At 38.7% G+C, this 20,828-nt stretch overlaps 1 protein-coding gene across 1 annotated transcript in view; it reads right to left on the reverse strand.

The window, feature by feature from the left end:
• The window catches only part of jag1a (jagged canonical Notch ligand 1a), a 54,117-nt gene that overhangs the window by 25,843 nt on the left and 7,446 nt on the right, over positions 1–20,828 (reverse strand). Inside the window, exons 3-9 of the mRNA XM_022674537.2 lie at positions 14,189–14,246; positions 8,928–9,185; positions 6,554–6,614; positions 6,320–6,450; positions 4,833–4,952; positions 2,267–2,380; positions 806–919 (exon numbers count right to left, since the gene is read on the reverse strand). Coding sequence (XP_022530258.2) covers positions 806–919; positions 2,267–2,380; positions 4,833–4,952; positions 6,320–6,450; positions 6,554–6,614; positions 8,928–9,185; positions 14,189–14,246 — 856 coding nt within the window. The remainder of the gene's footprint in view (positions 1–805; positions 920–2,266; positions 2,381–4,832; positions 4,953–6,319; positions 6,451–6,553; positions 6,615–8,927; positions 9,186–14,188; positions 14,247–20,828) is intronic.

The following is a 20,828-nucleotide window of genomic DNA, read 5'->3' on the forward strand; positions in this document are numbered from 1 at the left end:
ACAGAGAGAGAGAGAGAGAGAGAGAGAGAGAGAGAGAGACTCAGTGACAAAGAAAAACGAGTGATAGAGAAGACAGAGAGAGTGATAGAGGGATATAGTGAGAGATTACAGAGAAAGGGAGTGATGGATACAGAGGGTTACAGATATAGTAATAAAAGCGTAGAGAGATATAGAGACAGAGAAAGTGATACAGAGAGAAAAAGCGAGACAGACAGATAAATAAAAACAATAAATAGAGAGATATTGTGATAGAGATATAGAGTCAAGAATAGAAAGAGACTGAGAGAGGGGGGGGGGACAGACAGACAGACAGACAGATAGGTGCTTTGCAACATCATAGCATCCACCACAGATACCATAGTAACATTGTAGCAACCACCTAGCAACTCCATAGAAACCACACAGCAACCACCACAGATGCCATAGCAACACATTAGACAGACAGACAGATAGAGATAAAGAGGATTAGAGACATAGAGATGGATCATGAGAGAGAGAAATAGATAGTTAGATAGATAGATAGATAGATAGATAGATAGATAGATAGATAGATAGATAGATAGAGAGGGAGCAATAGTGAGGAATAGAGAGAGTACAAGAGAGAAAGATGGAGACAGACACACAGACAGACACACAGACAGACAGATAGACAGACAGATAGATAGATAGATAGATAGATAGAGAGGGAGCAATAGTGAGGAATATAGAGAGTACAAGAGAGAAAGATAGAGACAGACAGACAGACAGACAGACAGACAGGTAGATAGATAGATAGATAGATAGACAGACAGATAGAGATACTGACCGATCAGGCAGGTTTTGCCGCTCCACTGTGAGGGGCAGAGGCACCTGAAGCCGTTGATGAGATCCACACAGGTACCGGCGTGATTACAGGGGTTCGGACTGCAGTCGTCTTCATCTGAGGAAGAGGAGAAGCAGGAGTTACAGCACAGATACACACACACACACACACACACACACATTCTGTCTCTGGTTAGCCGGTGGCCACACAGCCTGTAATGGTCTGGATCTGTCACTGTTTAGTGTCTCTCTGAGGGTAAAGTAACGGCTCTGGTTTGTATCCAGCGTCTGATAAAGGAACGGATCAGCGAAACAAAACCGATTAAACAGCCTGATTTTAAGAGTTACAAAATACATGCAATAACTGGAGATGGATAGAATATAGAGAGAGTCCAATAGAACAGAATTAAGCTAAGGAGCAGTGCTGAAAATAAACAGAATAGAAATGGAAACAAATTGGAAAAAAATAGTTTGGAATAGAATGAAACATAGACAGAAGGACAGAAATAGTACAGATTAGAATCTAAAACAATAGAGTATAGAACTATAGAATAGAAAATAGAATTAAAAAAAGAATAAACAAAGAATAAAATAGAATAGAATAAACAGAATCTAATAACCTAATTGAAAAGGAATAGTTTGAAATAGAATAGAATAGAACAGAATAGAATGAAACATAACAGAATAACATAACTGAAAAGGAATAGTTTTCAAAAATAGAACAAAACATAAACAACAGAAATAGAATAGAATAGAAAACAATAGAATATAAACCAATAGAATGGAATAAAACATAACAGAATAACCTAATTTAAAAGGAATAGTTGGGAATTGAAGAAACAAATAAAGACAGAAATATAGTAGAATCTGAAACAATAGAATATAGAACAATAGATTAGAAAATAGAATAGAAACCAATAGAATAAAATAGAACAGGATACAACATAACAGAATAACCTAATTGGAAAGGAATAATTGGGACAGAAATAGAATAGAATATAAAACAGGAGGATATAGAACAATAGAATGTAAAACAATAGAAAAGAAAATAGGATAGAAAACAATAGAATAGAATACATTTGAATAGAATAAAACATAATGGAATAACATAATTGAAAAGGAATAGTTTGGTATAGAATGAAACAATATGGACAGAATAGATAAAGAAAATAAAACAATAGAATATAATACAATAGAAAATTAAACAGAATAGAAACCAATACAATAAAATAAAATAGAATAGAAAACAAACATAACAGAATAACGTAATTGGAAAGCAACAGTTAGGAATAGAACGAAACAATAAGAAGAGATAAAATACAATATAAATAGAACACAGAATGAAAGAATAGTACAGATAGTGTAGGTAAGATGTAGTTAATCTGTATGTAATACAGCAGTAATAAAGGTGTAATACAGGTGTTATGGATGTTTTGTGAGGGTGGAGGAGGGGGTGAACACTCACTGATGGTGCAGGAGGGTCCGGTCCAGCCTGGAGAGCAGCGGCACTCGAACCCCTGACTGCTCTCCACACAGCTCCCCCCGTTAAAACACGGCTCCGACAGACAGGCGTTATCCGCTAACCAGAGAAACCAGAGAGATTAAATACCTATAATTAGTTCATTATCTCCATATACATGTATTTTATATGAGGGGTAGTTTGGGAGGGGCACTGGGTGATGTATGGGTTTAGAGGCGAGGCAGGAGGGACAGCTGATTGACTGATCTGCATATTGTCATGTGTTATATACTACTAGAGAGATATATAAATGATGGACTTCCATACAATTTTACAGAAACAAAGAATAATGAGCAGGTGTCCCATGACTTTTGTCCACAGTGTATAGTGTATTAGTGAATGTCTGCTGCTGTTCTCCTCCTGCCCGGCTCTGATACTGCAGCCGGAGCGCTGCAGCCTCTGGGTTTTCCCCTTTCAATCACTCTCTCTCTCTCTCTCATTCCTCCCTCCTGTTCTCTCCCTCATTTTCTCTCTCTCTTTCTCTCCTTTTCTCTCTCTCTCTTTATCAGATGCAGTCAGTAGGCTGGAAAGCCCCTTTGTCCTTTCTCATACCGGCCAACAGACCACACCAATATAAAGAGAGAGAGAGGAGACAAAAGAGATGGAGAAAGAGAGAAAGCGAGAGAGAGAGAGAGAGAAAGTAGAGGAGAGAAATCAAAGATGAAAGAAGAAGAAAAGTGGAAAAATAAAGAGAGAGAGTGAAAGAGAAATAAAGAAGAAAAGACGTGTAAGTATGAGAGAAATAAAAGAGAGAGAGAGAGAAAGAGATGAGTTTAAAGGAACAAAGAAAAGAAAAGAGAAAAGAAAAAAGTGACTACACCTCCGCCACAAGTAAGGAAACCTCACACACACACACACACACACACACACACACACACACACATGGCGGGAAGGGGAGAGCAGAACCCCACACGTTGAGGCGCATTCCTCTGTCCAAATCAATTAAGGCTCCACTCCATTCCCCGACCGGCTCAGAAACACACGGCATGATTGATATTACCAGCATTATTGTGTGTGTGTGTGTGTGTGTGTGTGTGTGTGTGTGTGTGTGTGTGAGAGTGTGTGTGTGTGTGTGTGTGTGAGTGTGTGTGTGAGTGTGTGTGTAAGTGTGTGTGTGTTTATTTAAGCTTGGCTGGGATCCTCCTGTTCTCCTTCTGACTCCATTCATACTGAGAGAGAAAGAATGTGAAAGTGAGAAAGTGATATATATATATATATATATACAGTACAGAGAAAGAGTGAGAGACGAAGAGGTTGCGAGAGAGAGAATGTAAGAACAAAAGACTGAGATAAAGACAGAAATAAAGAGAAAGTGGGAAGTTAGTTTGAGAAATGAAAGCCGACAAAACGTAAAAGAAAGTGAGAGTGAGAGAGATAAAGACCGAATTTGAATTGCGAGAGAATTGAATCGCACAGGCGAGAACAATCACTAAATTTTGAAAGAGAATGTGAGTGTGACCAAGAGAGAACTGAATTGCGAGAGAACTGATTTGCGAGAGAATGTGAATACAGGATGAATTGAATGAGAATGAAAGAATGACATGAGAATGAAAGATCTGAATTGCGAGAGAACTGAATCGCACACATAAGAACAAGGACTACATTTTGCGAGAGAATGTAAGTGTGAGAAAGAGAGAACTGAATTGCGAGAGAGAAAACTGAATTGTAAGAGATCTGAATTTGCGAGAGAATCTGAATACAGGATGAATTGGCATGAGAATGAAAGATCTGAATTGCAAGAGAGAGAACTGAATTGCGAGAGAATTGAATCGCACACATAAGAACAAGAACTACGTTTTGAGAGAGAATGTAAGTGTGAGAAAGAGAGAACTGAATTGCGAGAGAACTGAATTGTGAGAGAATGTGAACACAGAATAAATTGGCATAAGAATAAAATATCTGAATTGCGAGAAAGAGAATTAAATTGGCATAAGAGAAAGCGAATTCAATAGTAAGACAGATTGTGAATTTAATGTATTAGAGAGAGAACTAAATTGGCAGAGAATTGAATTGCGAGAGAATTGAATTGAAAAGCACAACATTTTAGAAGAGAGAGAAAATTACACTGCGAGAGAATGTGAAGGCATGGTAGAGAGAACTGAATTCGAGTATTCAATTGCAAGAAAAAAAGTAATTAATTGGTTAGAGAGAGAAATGAGTTTCGAGAGAGAGAGCGCGCGAGAGCGAGTGAGAAAGGAGTTGTGCTGTTTCTTTTTCCCTCTTTCCTGCAGCGCTCGGGTTCAGCTGACCCCAAACAACCCTGCAGTGCTACAGTCCATTAATCACCATTAGCCCGGCCATTCAGCCTGACCTGAACTACATTACCCATAACCACACACATGCCCCTCCCCCCCACCCCTGTTAGAGCGACAGCACCCACAACATCAGCTAATCTGATGCAACAAACAGGACCTAACACCCCTTTAACCAGGGTATAGAGTGATACAGAGTGTGTATGTGTGTGGGTGAGTGTGTGTGTGTATGTGTGTGTGTGTGTGTGTGTGTGTCTCACCTCTCTCGCAGTTCTGGCCGGAGTAGCCCTCAGGACAGGCGCAGTGGTACTTGTCTGGTCCTGTGTTACTGCAGGTTCCTCCATTCAGACAGGGCTGCCGCGTGCCACAGGTGTTCAGGTCTAACACACACACACACACACACACACACACAAAATAAGGGTGTGTCTGATTACAGTGTTGACCAGATTTCACAGACGAAAGGAAAGTATACAGCCAAAGGAACCAAAACAGAACTTAATAAAAATAAAAAGAATTGAATAGAATTAAACAAACTGAAACAAAAATCAATACAATACTGAATTTCCCAGAATAGAACAGATCAAACCTGTACGATATACAATGTTACAGAATGAAATTAAATGAAATCATAAGATCAGAAAAGAATGGAATAGAATAGATTGGAAGAAACTGCAATAGAACTTAATGTAATAGAATTTAAAAACAAAATGAAACAGAAATACACTTAGTTTTTCTCTTTTTGAGACCATTAAATGCCACTGATATATTTGCATAGTAAGAGCAATTGACTTTTAATAATTTAATATTTTTAGGCATTGGAATTTGAATATTAACATTTTGAAACCAAAAAAAAGTAAGTAAATCAGACATAAATAAAAGAAAAACACACAACTTTGTTTTTAAACAAAGTCGATATATCAGCTCAATTAAGATTAAATGTACTGTGGTAATGTCAATGTCTAAGGTGTGTTCTGATGCTCATTGCTATCTTACAGCTCGCCAACAGTCTATTTTCCCGCCTTCTATCAGTATATATATATATATATATATATATATGCCGATGGGAGTGGTGGTCTGGAGGTGAGATGTGTTCAGGTAAATTTGCTAAAAAAAATTTGCTATCTTGGCAGCACAAAACACAGGTGCACCACTTACTGATTAAAACCAGGACTACAGCGAACCGTCAAAAGTTCATTGCTATCTTGGCAACGCAGAAAAACAGAGAGAGTGACAGAGTGAGAGAGACAGAGTGAGAGAAAAAGAGAGAGAGAGAAATACAGAGAGAGAGAGAGAGAGAGAGAGAGAGAGAGAGAGAGTAAGAGAAAGAATGAAAAGAGTTAAATTATAAACACAACAAAACACCAGATTCTAATACCGAGATCATGCACCTTCACAGTGTGAACAAGCAAGTCAGTTTCCTCTGCTGCGAAGCACAGAAGCGCTGCGCTTTTAAAATAGCAATTCTGCAAAGTCAGAATGGGAATGGCAAGTGATGTGCTGATTGGTTCCATTCATGTTACGCTCAAAATTAATCACACCCATAATTAATTAAGAGAATAAGCACATGCCTTTTGAGCATTTAGTGCATTGCAAGGCGTATATCAAAATACAGTAAAACAGAATTGAATAGAATTCAAAGGAATAGCATGAAAAATAACTAAAATTTGTAAATTTGTAAACTGCAATAGAACGGAATGAGGCGCTTATAATACTGTAGAATTGAATAGAATTGAGCAGAAGTGAATACCTTTATCACAGAGCTGTCCTCCCCAGTTAGTGTCACACAGGCACTGCCAGGGCTCCACACAGGTCCCGTGCACACAGCCCGGGTGAGGAATACACTGATCACAGAACTCCCCCTGCCAGCCGTACAGACACCTACACACACACAGATCCATTTAATCAATAAAATCACTTTTATTGATTATATATTTCTTTATATCTTAGTTTAAATTTATAATAATGATGAAAGTGTGTTTACTTGCAGTCTCCCGGCACCTTACAGGACCCATGCTCAGCACTGCAGCCCTGCCTACACATCGCTGAGAGAGAGAGAGAGAGACACACAGAGAGAGAGAGAGAGAGAGAGAGAAAAAAGCATTCAATTATAAACACACTAATACACCAGAATCAAATATAAAAATAATCATATAAATCATATAGCTTCAAAATTATCTACACAGATATCCAATCAATTAATTACAATGAACCATAGTGAATTGTTTTGATAACTGATCAATTGTTGTTCTTTTTGTTTTCTCTCAATTAATATTTTTTTATTAATTAATGCTTTGGCAATACTGTAATTAACTATGGTCATGCCAATAAAGCTTCTTTGATCTGGCTTTGTGTCGTCTGAAGTGCTTCCACTATGATCAGGAGATCGCTGGTTCGAATCCCGGTCATGCAGCTTGCCATCAGCTCTCTCTGATGAGCCCTGAGAGAGCACAATTGGCATTGGCCTTGCTCTCTCTGGTGTAAATTGGGGAGAAAATGAAAAAAAAAAAAACTTATTTTAATTTGAGAAAAAGAGAGAGAGAGATACAGAGAGAAAGAGAGAGGGATTAGCAATGTGAGGAACTGATGATCACCACTGTATCTGTTATCAGATTGATCTGTTATCATAGACAGTCTCCACATTATCTGTTCAGCCAATGAAGTCATCGTCGCTCCCTCTTTCTCTCTCTCTCTCGCTCTCTCTCTCTAAGTCTCTCTCTATGTGGCTCGCTCTTGTATTTGGGATAGACAGAGCTCAGCGAGCACGATGAGGTCATTTCCCCTGTGCCCCCGGCTCCCCCCTCATCCTTTCACTATCTCTCAGGAACGAGGGATGAATGAAGGAAGATAGAAATCTCCCACAGCAGCGCTAATCCCAGATGATCCCGCCGCGGATCTGTGTCCAGACGCTACCGCCGCAACCTTACGCTGCCGCAAATCCACCTTCAATGCCACTAAACTAACTACGGAGGGGGCCGCGGGTGTGTGTGTGTGTGTGTGTGTGTGTGTGTGTGTGTGTGTGAGTGTGTATGTGCTAAAATGCCTATGAGGTCACTGTTTAACTGAGAGCGATAGCTGCTACAAGCCCGATAGGGCATTGACCCAATGTAGCGTACCTCTTTAAAGAGTTTAGCCTGTACAAGAACCACCGCAGAGCAGAGAGTGATATTATTATTTGGGAGTGCTGCTAGGTGGTTGATATGGTATTCCAATATTTCTGATTCTCCCCCAAAAAGTGTTCTATTATTTTGGCAATACTTTTCTGCAGGGTCTAGACTCTGTAAAGCTGTGTTTGTGCATTTGCAAACCTTCTATAGTGTTGCTAGGTGGTTGCTATGGAGTTGTTTAGTGGTTGCTAGGCAGTTTCTGTAGCATCCCAGGTGGTTACCTATCAGCACTGCTGTGTCTGATCCATACACTTGAACAGGCCCAACCCACACTAACATAATACCTAAAGTGGTTTATATGGTATTTCAGTATTTCTAATTCTGCCATCCTATTCTATTGGCAGTACTTCTCTTTAAGGTCTAGACTAGCTGTGTTTGTACGTTTGCAAACAAACGTATCGGGACACCTGCTATAGTGTTGCTAGGTGGTTGCTATGGCAATACCTGGTTGCTATAGTATTGTTTAGTGGTTGGTAGGGAGTTGATAGGTGGTTACCTATGTTTTGCCAAGTGGTTGGTGTGGTGTTCCAGGAGTTTGCTTTGGTGTTGCTCCGTCGCTGTTAGGCAGCTGATATGACAATGCTAGATGGTTCCTATGATAACCCAGGTTGTCAGCGTATGGTTGGTGTGGTATTCCAGATGTTTGCACTTAAGTTGCTAATTCATTGTCAGGCAGTTTTTAAAGTAATGCCAGGTGGTTGCTACAGCTTCTACAGCATCCTACAGCATCCTAGGTGGTTACATGTATTCACCAGGTGGTTGGTGTGGTATTCCAAGAGCTATGCCGCTGTTGTGGTAGCTGCTATGGTAATGCTAGGTGGTTGCTATGATAACCCAGGTGGCACCTGTAGTTACCAAGTGGTTAGTGTGGTATTCCAGATATTTGCTTGGTGTTGCTAAGTCATTGTCAGGTAGCTTTTACGGTAATGGCAGGTGGTTGCTAGAAATTTTCTACAGCATCCTATGTGGTAACATGTATTCACCAAGTGGTTGGTGTGGTATTCCAGGAGTTTGCGTTGGTGTCTACTATGGTAATGTTAGATGGTTGCTCTGGTAACCAAGATGGTTTCCTGTAGTCACCAAGTGGTTGGTGTGGTATTCCAAATATTTGTTTGATGAGGCTAAATCATTATCCAACAGCTGCTATGGTAATGCTAGATGGTTGCTATGATATCCCAGGTGGTTGCTCACCAGTGTTGCACTCAGGACTGGCCCAGCCCTCCATGCAGGTCTTGTTTCCGTTGTGGTCGCAGGTGTAGTGGCCGAAGAAGTCGTCTCTGGGTCGGCAGAACTTGTTGCAGCCGACGCCGTAGTAGTGCTCGTCGCAGCTCACGCGAATCTGATACGTGAACTGAGCGACAGGGCCGTTATGCCTCAGAATCTGCCAGTGACGGTTCGGGTTAATCATGCCGGACTGAACCGCCTTCTCAATCAGCTGACCACTCGTACCTGGAGGCGAAAGTGAGAGACGAACATTCCACATAGTTACACCACTGACTTATGAAAGACTCCACAGTGTCAAATTAGTGAACAATAACACATTGCTCACTGATACATCAATGACCTGTAATAAAATATTACAGTGAACACTGACATTTAATTCACTCCACACAGTTACACCACTAACCACTACTGTACATTCACATTACTGACCAGTAACATGCTTCAAAACTACACTATTGACCAGTAACATATTTCCCAACTACACTACTGAGCAGTAACGTACTTCACAGTTACAACGCTGACCTGTAACACTCTTCACAATATTCGTCAGACTGTTACACTACTGACCTGCAACATACTCTAAAGTCACACTGCTGACCTGTAACACACGTACATCACAACTATATTACTGGCCAGTAATATACTTCACAACTACACTACTGAGCTGTAACACTCTTCACAGTGTAATACTCTTTAGACTGTTACACTACTGACCTGTAACATACGTACATCAGAGTTACATCACTAACCGCTACTGTACAGTCACACTACTGACCAGAAACATACTCTAAAGTCACACTACTGACCTGTAACATAAGTACATCGCAACTATATTACTGGCCACCAACATGCTTCATGACTACACTATTGACCAGTAACATACTTCACAGTTACAACGCTGACCTGTAATACTCTTCACACTGTTTCACTGCTGTAACATATGTATATCAGAGTTACACCACTAACCACTACTGTACAGTCACACCACTGACCTGTAACATACCGTACGTACAATCACAACTACATTACTAACCAGTAACATACTTCACAACTACACTACTGACCAGTAACATACTTCACAGTTACAACGCTGACCTCTAACACTCTTCACAGTGTAATACTCGTCAGACTGTTACACTACTGACCTGTAACATACGTACATCAGAGTCACACCACTAAACACTACTATACAGTCACACCACTGACCTGTAACATATATGTACACTTACATTGTTGACCTGTAATATCCTCGCACTGTTTCACCACTGACCTGTAACATACTTCACAGCTATACTACTGACACCGCTGACCCATCACACTGTTACATCACTCACTCGTGTATATAGACTATAACATTACATATACATTGTGTCATAGGTTTGATAACAACTGCAGTTTCTTAAACTTGAAAGAAGTGAAAGAAGGGATAGAGCAGTGAAACTGCACTTCGCACGGGGCGGACGAGAAAAGTGTGTGTGTGTGTGTGTGTGTGAACGGGTTGGTGTGTATGTACGTCACATTAGTTTCACTGAAGCACATGGCATTTTTCCCAACTGGCCACACTCACTGGGGCAGGAGGAGAAAGTGGGCAGGAGTGTGTGTATGTTTAAAAGAGTGTGTGTGTGTGTTTAAAAAGTGTGTGTTTAAAATAGTGTGTGTGTGTTTTGGACAGTGTGTAATGGCAGCTGCAGTTTAATTACATTTCTCTGCAGCGTGACGGCAAAAATATTCAGCACGATACCCAATCCTCACCACAATCACACACACACACACACACACACACACACTATAATGTACCTGTACTCCAAACTTTTATACTGCTTACTAGTAAACAAAGCCAGTGTGACGAGAACAGCATGTGACCTGTGTGTGTGCGTGTGTGTGTGCGTGTGTGAGGCTCGCTGGTCATTTTTTCGCAGCCGTTTAGAATCCCACGCCAGTATGAGGTATTTGCTCGGTGGGCTGAGACGTGTGTGTGTTGTGTGTGTGTGAAGTACGTTTTGGACAGTAGGTTGTGCTGAGACCTCACGTCACACACACACACACACACACACACACATACACCTGCACACAGCTCAGAAAACAGTGCTCACTAGTGTGTTAAACTCTGCCTCACACAGAGTGCACTATTTCCAAAGGCCAGGTAAATATCTTTAAACCTGTAAATTGTATGTCTGAATATCTGTGGATTCCCATTTTAGAGCATTATGAACGTAATGCAATCAAATCCTCACAGCAATGGTCTTCCAGTATCTAGCAGAAAGACAGTTACTCCAACAAAAGCAGGTAAAACCCTTTTTTTAAATAGCCACATACTTGTATATGCCAAATACTTGTCCACATAAGGTATATTGTACACTGTGTTACAAATGAGTCCTGTAACAGTGATGCAGGTCACTGGGGTAACAGTGTGGAGAGCATTACACGTCATTGTTGTAACAATGTAGATTGTATTACAAATCACTGGTGTAACAGTGGGGATCGTATTACATCTGATGTAGCAGTGTAGAGTGTATAACAAGTCATTGGTGTAACAGCGTGGAGTCATTATTATAGGTCAGTGGTGTAACAGTGTGAACAGTATTACAGGTCAGTGGTGTAGTAGTGTGAACAGTATTAAATGTCAATCACTGGTATAACCACTGGAATTGTATTACAAGACATTAATGTAACAGCGTAGAGTGTATAACAAGTCAGGGGTGTAATGTGTAACATTGTGTGTCATTGGTATAACAACGTGGAGTCATTATTACAAGTCAGTTATGTAACAGTGTGAATAGAATTACATGTCATTGGTGTAACAGCGTGAAGGCATTATTACAGGTCGGTGGTTTAACAGTGTAAATGGTATTGGGGTCAGTGGTGTAACAGAGTGAGTAAAATTACAGGTCATTAGTGTAACAGTGTGGACAGTAGTACAGGTCATTAGTGTAACAGTGTGGAGTTGCTATTACCTATCATTGGTGTAACACTGTCAAGTGTGTCACATATTATTGTAGCAAATGTAGCAGTGTGGACTGTATTACAGGCCAGTGGTGTAACACTGTTTAGTCTCTATTACAAGTCAGTGGTGTAACACTGTTGAGTCTTTATTACGAGTCAGTGGTGTAACACTGTTAAGTCTTTATTACGAGACAGTGGTGTAAAACTGTTGAGTCTTTATTACGAGTCAGTGGTGTAACACTGTTGAGTCTTTATAATTATTATGAGTCAGTGGTGTGACACTGCTTAGTCTTTATTATGAGTCAGTGGTGTGACACTGTTGAGTCTTTGTTATGAGTCAGTGGTGTGACACAATTGAGTCTTGATAACGAGTCAGTGGTGTAACACTGTTGAGTCTTTATTATGAGTCAGTGGTGTGACACTGTTGAGTCTTTGTTACGAGTTAGTGGTGTGACACTATTGAGTCTTGATAACGAGTCAGTGGTGTAACACTGTAGACTGTTGTACATATCTAGTCTAAAGTCTTTATAAAAAGCAGGATTCACTCTGCTTAATACTCTCAGTAAAAATTACCGGTTACTGACAAACTGTCAGTTACTGACGGTTACTGTGTGTGTGTCTGTGTGTGTGCGTGTTAATGAGGCCAGCTCTAGAGTAGGAAAGTGCTAAAGGCCACTTGACATGCTGACGCTAAGAGAGAGTCAATATTTGCACTGCTGCCCCACACACACTCACACACACACTCACACACACACACTCTCACACACACACACTCACACACACACACACACTCACACACACACACACTCACACACACACTCTCACACACACACTCTCACACACACACACTCACACACACACACACACTCACACACACACACACACACTCACACACACACACACACACTCTCACACACACACACACACACACACACACACAGCTCTTGGCAGGTCTAAGTAGCTTCAAGATGTTTGGGTGGGCTTCAAACACTCGCTCAAATTTCACTACAAACACCAGCCGCCCCACAGTGTCCTCGCTGTTTGTGACTGCATGTCAGCGCTGAAAAGAATTATGGGGTTTGTAGTGTTCTGTCATTTACACAAAACAACACAAAAGAGTTGCAGTGACCTGTCTCTCTGTGTGTGTGAAGCCAACTCTAGAAATGATACGGGAAATAATATTAGCCACACAAATATTTGTTGAGGGCAAGATCAAGAAAACGATAACTGAACACACACACACACATACACACACACTGATAAGTGGGGTAAGGGAGGTGACAGTTAGCATGGTGCTAATAGTTCTCATACTCTTGATAAATGTAGGACCTTATGACCGTCCCACCACATGTCTTAAGTGTATGTAAACACCAATATATATATATATATATGGGAAAAAATAAGAGAGCACTTAAAAATGATGAGTTTCTTTGATTTTACCAAATTGAAAACCTCCGGAATATAATCAAGAGGAAGATGGATGATCACTCCATCAAACCAAACTGAACTGCTTGAATTTTTGCACCAGGAGTAAAGCAGCATAAAGTTATCCAAAAGCAGTGTGTAAGACTGGTGGAGGAGAACATGATGCCAAGATACATGAAAACTGTGATTAAAAACCAGGATTATTCCACCAAATATTGATTTCTGAACTCTTAAAACTTTATGAATATGAACTTGTTTTCTTTGCATTATTTGAGGTCTGAAAGTTCTGCATCTTTTTTGTTATTTCAGTCATTTCTCATTTTCTGTAAATAAATGCTCTAAATGATTAAAATATTTTTATTTGGAATTTGGGAGAAATGTTGTCTGTAGTTTATAGAATAAAACAACAATGTTCATTTTACTCAAGTGATAAGTGTAAATAATAGATAATAGATACGTGTAAATGTAGTACTAATAATACGCCCTATTGTGTGTGTGTGTGTGTGTGTGTGTGTAAAGCTGTCACACAACGTCCTGTTTTTAATTCACTGCCTGCACCTGCTTTCAGTCATCAGCCATTCAGTTTTAAAAGTGTTCGACAACACACACACACACACACACACACACACACACACTGCACCAGTTTATCACTGGTATCTGTTCTCTTTTCCTGTTCATGCCTGTGCCACCATTCTCACCAGGCTTTCTCATTCTCAGCCTGTTTACTCAGTGATTGTGGGTGAATGCATGTGAGTGAATGTGTGTGTGAGCGAATGACTAAGGGATAGAGAGAGAGAAAGAATAAGAGAGTGAGAGAGAAAGAGTGACTACTGGAAAGAGAAAAGCAAACATGTACTCACTGCCAGTGCTGGAGTCATTGTTGAAGTCCATGGCCTCCAGGATCAATGTGTACGACCTCTGAAAGAGAGAGAGAAGAGAAAGAGAGAGAGAGAGAGAGAAAGAGATTTATTTAGTTCATTGTATTATATTTATTTATTCATCATATCTTTGTCTATCTTTATTCATTTTACCTAATTCATAGGCAGTAATATATAAGTAGTGTATATTTGGAGTATATATAATGTTCCACACTGTTACACTAATGACCTGTAACACAGTCCATACTGTTACACTAATGACGTGTAATAACAACTCCACACTGTTTTATCACAGAGTTGTGAGGTAAATAACTGTTGGACCAGTGACTTATTACCTATCTAAGTGTTAAACCACTGACCTGTAACAGCCTAATGACTCTATAATGTTACCCCAATGACCTGTAATAACAACTCAATAATGTTATCCCAATGACCTGTAATAACAACTCCATGATACACCACATACTTGTAATACAAATTACTGTTACACCAGTGACTTAATACCTATATAAGTGTTACACCACTGAACTGTAATAGCCTAACAAGTCCATAATGCTACAAGAATGACCTGTAATAACGACTCCATAATTTTACAACTGAACTGTAATAACGACTTCATAATATTACACCACAGAACTGTAATAACAACTCCATAATGTTACACCACTAATCTGTAATAATAACTTCATAATATTACACCACAGAACTGTAATAACAACTCCATAATGTTACACCAATGACCTGTAATAGCCTAATGACTCCTTAATGTTACACTAATGACCTGTAATAACGACTCCATAATGTTACACCACTGACCTGTAATGGCCTAAAGACTCCATAATGTTACACTAGTGACCTGTAACTATCACTCCATAATGTTACACCACTGACCTGTAATGGCCTAATGACTCCATAATGTTACACTAATGACCTGTAATAACAACTCCATAATATTACACCACTGAACTGTTAAAACAACTCCATAATGTTACACCACTAATCTGTAATAATAACTTCATAATATTACACCACAGAACTGTAATAACAACTCCATAATGTTACACCAATGACCTGTAATAGCCTAATGACTCCTTAATGTTACACTAATGACCTGTAATAACGACTCCATAATGTTACACCACTGACCTGTAATGGCCTAAAGACTCCATAATGTTACACTAGTGACCTGTAACTATCACTCCATAATGTTACACCACTGACCTGTAATGGCCTAATGACTCCATAATGTTACACTAATGACCTGTAATAACAACTCCATAATGTTACACCACTGACCTATAATAGCCTAATGACTCCATAATGTTACACTTGTGACCTGTAATAATCACTCCGTCATTTTACACCACTGAACTGTAATAGCCTAATGACTCCATAATGTTACACTAGTGACCTGTAATAATCACTCCGTCATTTTACACCACTGAACTGTAATAGCCTTACAACACCATGATGTTACACTTGTGACCTGTAATAACGACTCCACAATGTTATACCACTGCACTGTAATAACAACGCCCTACTGCTACACCACAGATTGTGATACAAATTACTTTTACACCTGTGACTTATTACATATCTAAGTGTTACATCACTGAACCTAATCGCCTAACAACTCCATAATGTTACACCAACGACCTGTAACACAATCCACACTGTTACACTAATGACAGGTAATAACAACTCCACACTGTTCCCCCACTGAACTGTAATAGCAACTCCATAATGTTACACCACTGACCTGTAACCTGTAACACCTCACTGTTATAGACTTCACTGTTGTAGACTTCTGATACAAATTACTGTTACACCAGTGACTTATAACACCAGTGACTTGTAACACAAATTAATATACCTGTAATAACACTGTTACACCACTAATTTGTTTCTCTACTGTCCAGAAACTAAGTTTTACTACTGATTTTTTGGAGCATTGCTGTGAGGAATTGATAGCATCTGGCCACCGTAATGAAGTCAGAATATTGGAGGATCACCACTTCACCTAATCCCCAACTTATCTCAAAAGTATTTGGACAGAAGAGAGGGGTTAAACCCCACTCTCACCCAACACACTCTCTGTTCCCACACACCAACACACTCTTCATTCCCACAAGGATTGCCATTAGCCTCTCTCACACACACACACACACACACAACTAATCATTTATAATCTCTTAATGATCCTCTAAAGCATGTTAACAAGCTCTCTGGCTCAGAGAGCAACAAACCCAGCAGCAGTAGCCTGACTCCTGCCCACACACACACACACACACAGTTCTCCACAGTAGGCAAAGAGTGTGTACAAAAACTCTGATATACTAACAAACCATGTATAACGATTATAAATACAAAGCCTAATGATTAAACACTGTTATAGCAAAAGTACTACTACTCCAGCATAAACATGGTGGCGGTAGCTTCACTAGTCATGTTGCCCATGATTGTGATCTGTGTCAGTTTCACATAATATCTCAACCAATTTTCTTTGCAGCAGGTTTTTCTTTCCTATTCATCTGATTTGATATTTATAATGTATTGCATATAACAACCATACAATATATCGTAACATCGATATATACATTTAAAACCTCTGGAATATAATTAAGAGGAAGATGGATGATCACAAGCCATCAAACCAAACTGAACTGCTTGAATATTTGCACCAGGAGTGAGTAGCATAAAGTTATCCAAAAGCAGTGTAAAAGACTGGTGGAGGAGAACATGATGCCAAGATGCATGAAAACTGTGATTAAAAAACAGGGTTATTCCACCAAATATTGATTTCTGAACTCTTAAAACTTTATGAATATAAACTTGTTTTCTTTGCATTATTTGAGGTCTGAAAGCTCTGCATCCTTTTTGTTATTTCAGCCATTTCTCATTTTCTGTAAATAAATGCTCTAAATGACTAAAATATTTTTATTTGAGAATTTGGGAGAAATGTTGTCTGTAGTTTATAGAATAAAACAACAATGTTTATTTTACTCAAACATAAACCTATAAATAGCAAAATCAGAGAAACTGATTCAGAAACTGAAGTGCTCTCTTCATTTTTTTCCAGAGCTGTATATTGTATTGTATTGTATATTTTTTATATTTTCCATTGTTTTACCATCAGAAGCAGAAACATGGTGGTGGTAGCTTCACTGGTGGGTGTGGAGAGTTTGTTAATAGATTAAGTGAGTTTCTCTACTACAAATCAATGAATTATGAAGGGCTTCACTGAAGACAACTGGTGAACTTTCTCTTTAAATCAAAATGTGTCCAGAGAGAGAGAGAGAGAGAGAGAGTATGTATGGCGAATATGGCGAAAATAGAGAAAGAGGGTGTGTGTATGTGTGTGTATATATGTGTGAGTGTAGGGGGTTTTCAGTGGCTCTCCTTTGAAGGCTTTTGTCACTCTTAAAGCCACTGTCTCTCTCTCTCACCAATATCAGATAACACACAGCCAAAAGTGTGTGTGTGTGTGTGTGTTTGACTTCACAAAGAATGCAAGTGTATTGTGCAGTAGGGCTAGAGGGCCAGTGTGTGTGCAGCTTAGGTGGACACAATTTGAAGTTAAATTATAGGTGTGTGTGTGTGTGTGTGTCTTCTCTCATCTCTTCACACACTCTCTCCATCTCTCACACTTACCAGCTCAGCGTAGCACGACTCAATGAAATACTTCAGATGAGGTATGTCTCTCTCTCTCTCTTTCTCTCTCTCTGTATCTCTCTCTCTCTCTTTCTCTCTCTCTTTGGCAAGTGAAAGTCCTCTACACACTCCACTGCAGCTCTGTTACACACACACACACACACACTCCGTCTCACACAGATGCAGAAAGTTACCCCAGTGCTAAAAGCTAACACGGCACACACTCTAGCACCTGGAGTCTAGGCAGCACCTGCTTTATTTAGCTGGTTTTGTTTATTAATATACAGAATAAACATTTACTACATTATATCAGACATCTATAAGCTACTAGAGACCCAGACTTAACTAAAGGTGACTTTAAGTTAAAAGTTAAAATTTTCTTTACGCTCCTCACTTGAGTGGAAATACTTGAGTATTCAACATGTTTGTATCTAAGTGTTGCTTATAGTAAAAATGTAGTACTGAAATATTGTTCTGTAGTTTTTACAGAAAGCAGTGGAAAGTTAGCAGTGCTAAAGGCAGAACTGGAGCAGTCTTAATAAGAGGAAGACTAGCACTATTTACTATTTACTAAGAAAACATACATTTAAAATTAGTTTTAATAGCTTACTAGTGTTATTTTTGTTAGCTTTAGTCTACTAATAACATGAGGAAATACCATAGCTTATAAAGCTAATATTTGGAGAAACTGAGAGCTTCATTCCTACTAGTTTTAGCTTTTTAAATTGTGGATATATATTCACTACTTTTTTTAGCTCGGATAATAAGGCGCAGTATTAATAAACGTCTATTTTTTGGTCTATTTTTATGCATAAGGCGCACCAGATTATAAGGCACATTTTATGCGACACTAGTAACTAGTAGTAGGAACAGGGGTGTCGCCATGTTTTCCTTCTGGCTAAACGGTGATACCTGTAAAGCTAAGCTAAGCTAAGTAAACAACACTGTAGTTCTTTAAAAAACTGTTCTTTTAAAGTCAAACGAGTGCTGGATGTTAATCTACACAGATTTCTATCCTAAAACAGCAGTTCTGTTCATTTAAAATAAGCTTAGATTTACAGATTTCCACTAAAGCTGGAGCATTAGCATTAGCGACTAACTGCTAACGGGTTAGCAATAGTAAATGCCTCCTGACAGCGCTACACTGAAGAACACTGAGTGGTAATATTAGCTAGAAGTTAGCTACTGCTTACCATGGTTAGCGGCTAATGCTGCTAGCCTACTAATAAGTGGAAGACTAGCTATATGTACTAAAAATATATTTATTACCAACAGGAATTTAACCTTTATATTTGCTACCTTTGTTTTACTAATATACCAGATTTTTTTTTAGTAATAGCTATTTAGCTATAGGGAGTTATATATTAGGAAGCTGATATTTGAAGAAGACTAATATTGATAATGTATTGCAAATAAAAAACATTCAATATATATCATAATATAGATATTTTGTCCCATTTCTGGTATTAGTACATAAAATATTTATTAATGCAGAGCCTGAGGATGAGTGGAAACATACATGCATAGTGTTGTGAGGAAAAATAGTCCCTAAAAATAACTGGCTTTTTTCCTATTTTCTAATTTTATTAGTGTATAGTGTACAGAGGTGGAAAGTAATTAATTACATTTACTCAAGTTACTGTAATTGAGTAGATTTTGTAAATTGAGTAATTTGTAATTTTCAAAGAAGTTTCTAAAATAGGTAATTTTACTTTTACTCAAGTACTCGAGTAAAAGTACTTTTTTTTACTTTTACTCAAGTAGATTTTTAGATGGGTACTTTTACTTTTACTTGAGTTGAATTTTAGCAAAGTAAAGGTACTTTTACTTCATTACAATTTTTTTGTACTTTTTCCACCTCTGATAGTGTATAAAAAAGCTTCTTTGCTAGAGGGAGTTATATATTTGTTATATATTTATATATATATATATATATATATATATATATATATATATATATATATTTGATGCTGATTGATATATCAGTATATAATGTATTTATATAATGTATATATCGGATACTTTGCTATATAAAGTGAATGAAAGCACAAGCTTTACTAGCTTTAGCCTAGACAATACAAACACTAGCTGCTATTTATGCTATTATAATTTACTAGTATTATTAGCTTAAAATGAATTAGCCTTAATAAACAAAGCTGTCTGACAATCATTCACTAATTTCTGATCTCAAAAAGTAGACAGAGGTTGGTGACGACTACACACACACACACACACACACACACACACACACAGTAACAGAGAGCAGAGCCGTGGCATTAGCGTGGCTGGAGGGCATTGGCCTGAACTGTCTCCTCAACTCACACACAAAGTTCCATGAACTCTTTGAGTGACTGTCTCGCCTGGAGCTTTAGCCAACATCACACACACACACACACACACACACACATTACAGCCTCTTCAGCACAATGTCATTCCCCATGGCGGAGCTTCCTGCTGTCGTGTGTGGGACCTGCGAGTCTTTATTCACCCTAATCCAGCCGGCCGCACGCCCGGACCTACTGTTTACTTCCAGCACACACACACACACACACACACAGGGTCAGCCAGACAGGTCTCAACTAAAGGACGATAGTAAAGAAATGAAGATGAACACATTAAAAAAGAAAAATAGCATTTATTTATTTTACAACCCGCTTAAAACCACAGCCTTATTACATTCTAGGGCTGTATAATAATGACATTTTTGAATATGGTGAACAATATTATAATTATCACCAATTATCACATCAGGGTTCTACTTTTTTTTTTTTACAGTTTTTATCAAAAGAAAAATTCACACTGTTCTCATTTCCCATTATATATCTACTAGAGACTAGAGATTATATCTGTCCAGTATCATTTATTTTACTTTAATATATGGAGATATTACAGTATTTGGAGGAGTGTATTACTATTAGTATCATGACATTCTGGATCATTGACTTCTGTTACAAATCTGATATAATTCTTC

Source organism: Astyanax mexicanus, chromosome 21 (assembly GCF_023375975.1).
Source record: "Astyanax mexicanus isolate ESR-SI-001 chromosome 21, AstMex3_surface, whole genome shotgun sequence".
Classification (NCBI taxonomy): Eukaryota; Metazoa; Chordata; class Actinopteri; order Characiformes; family Acestrorhamphidae; genus Astyanax; species Astyanax mexicanus.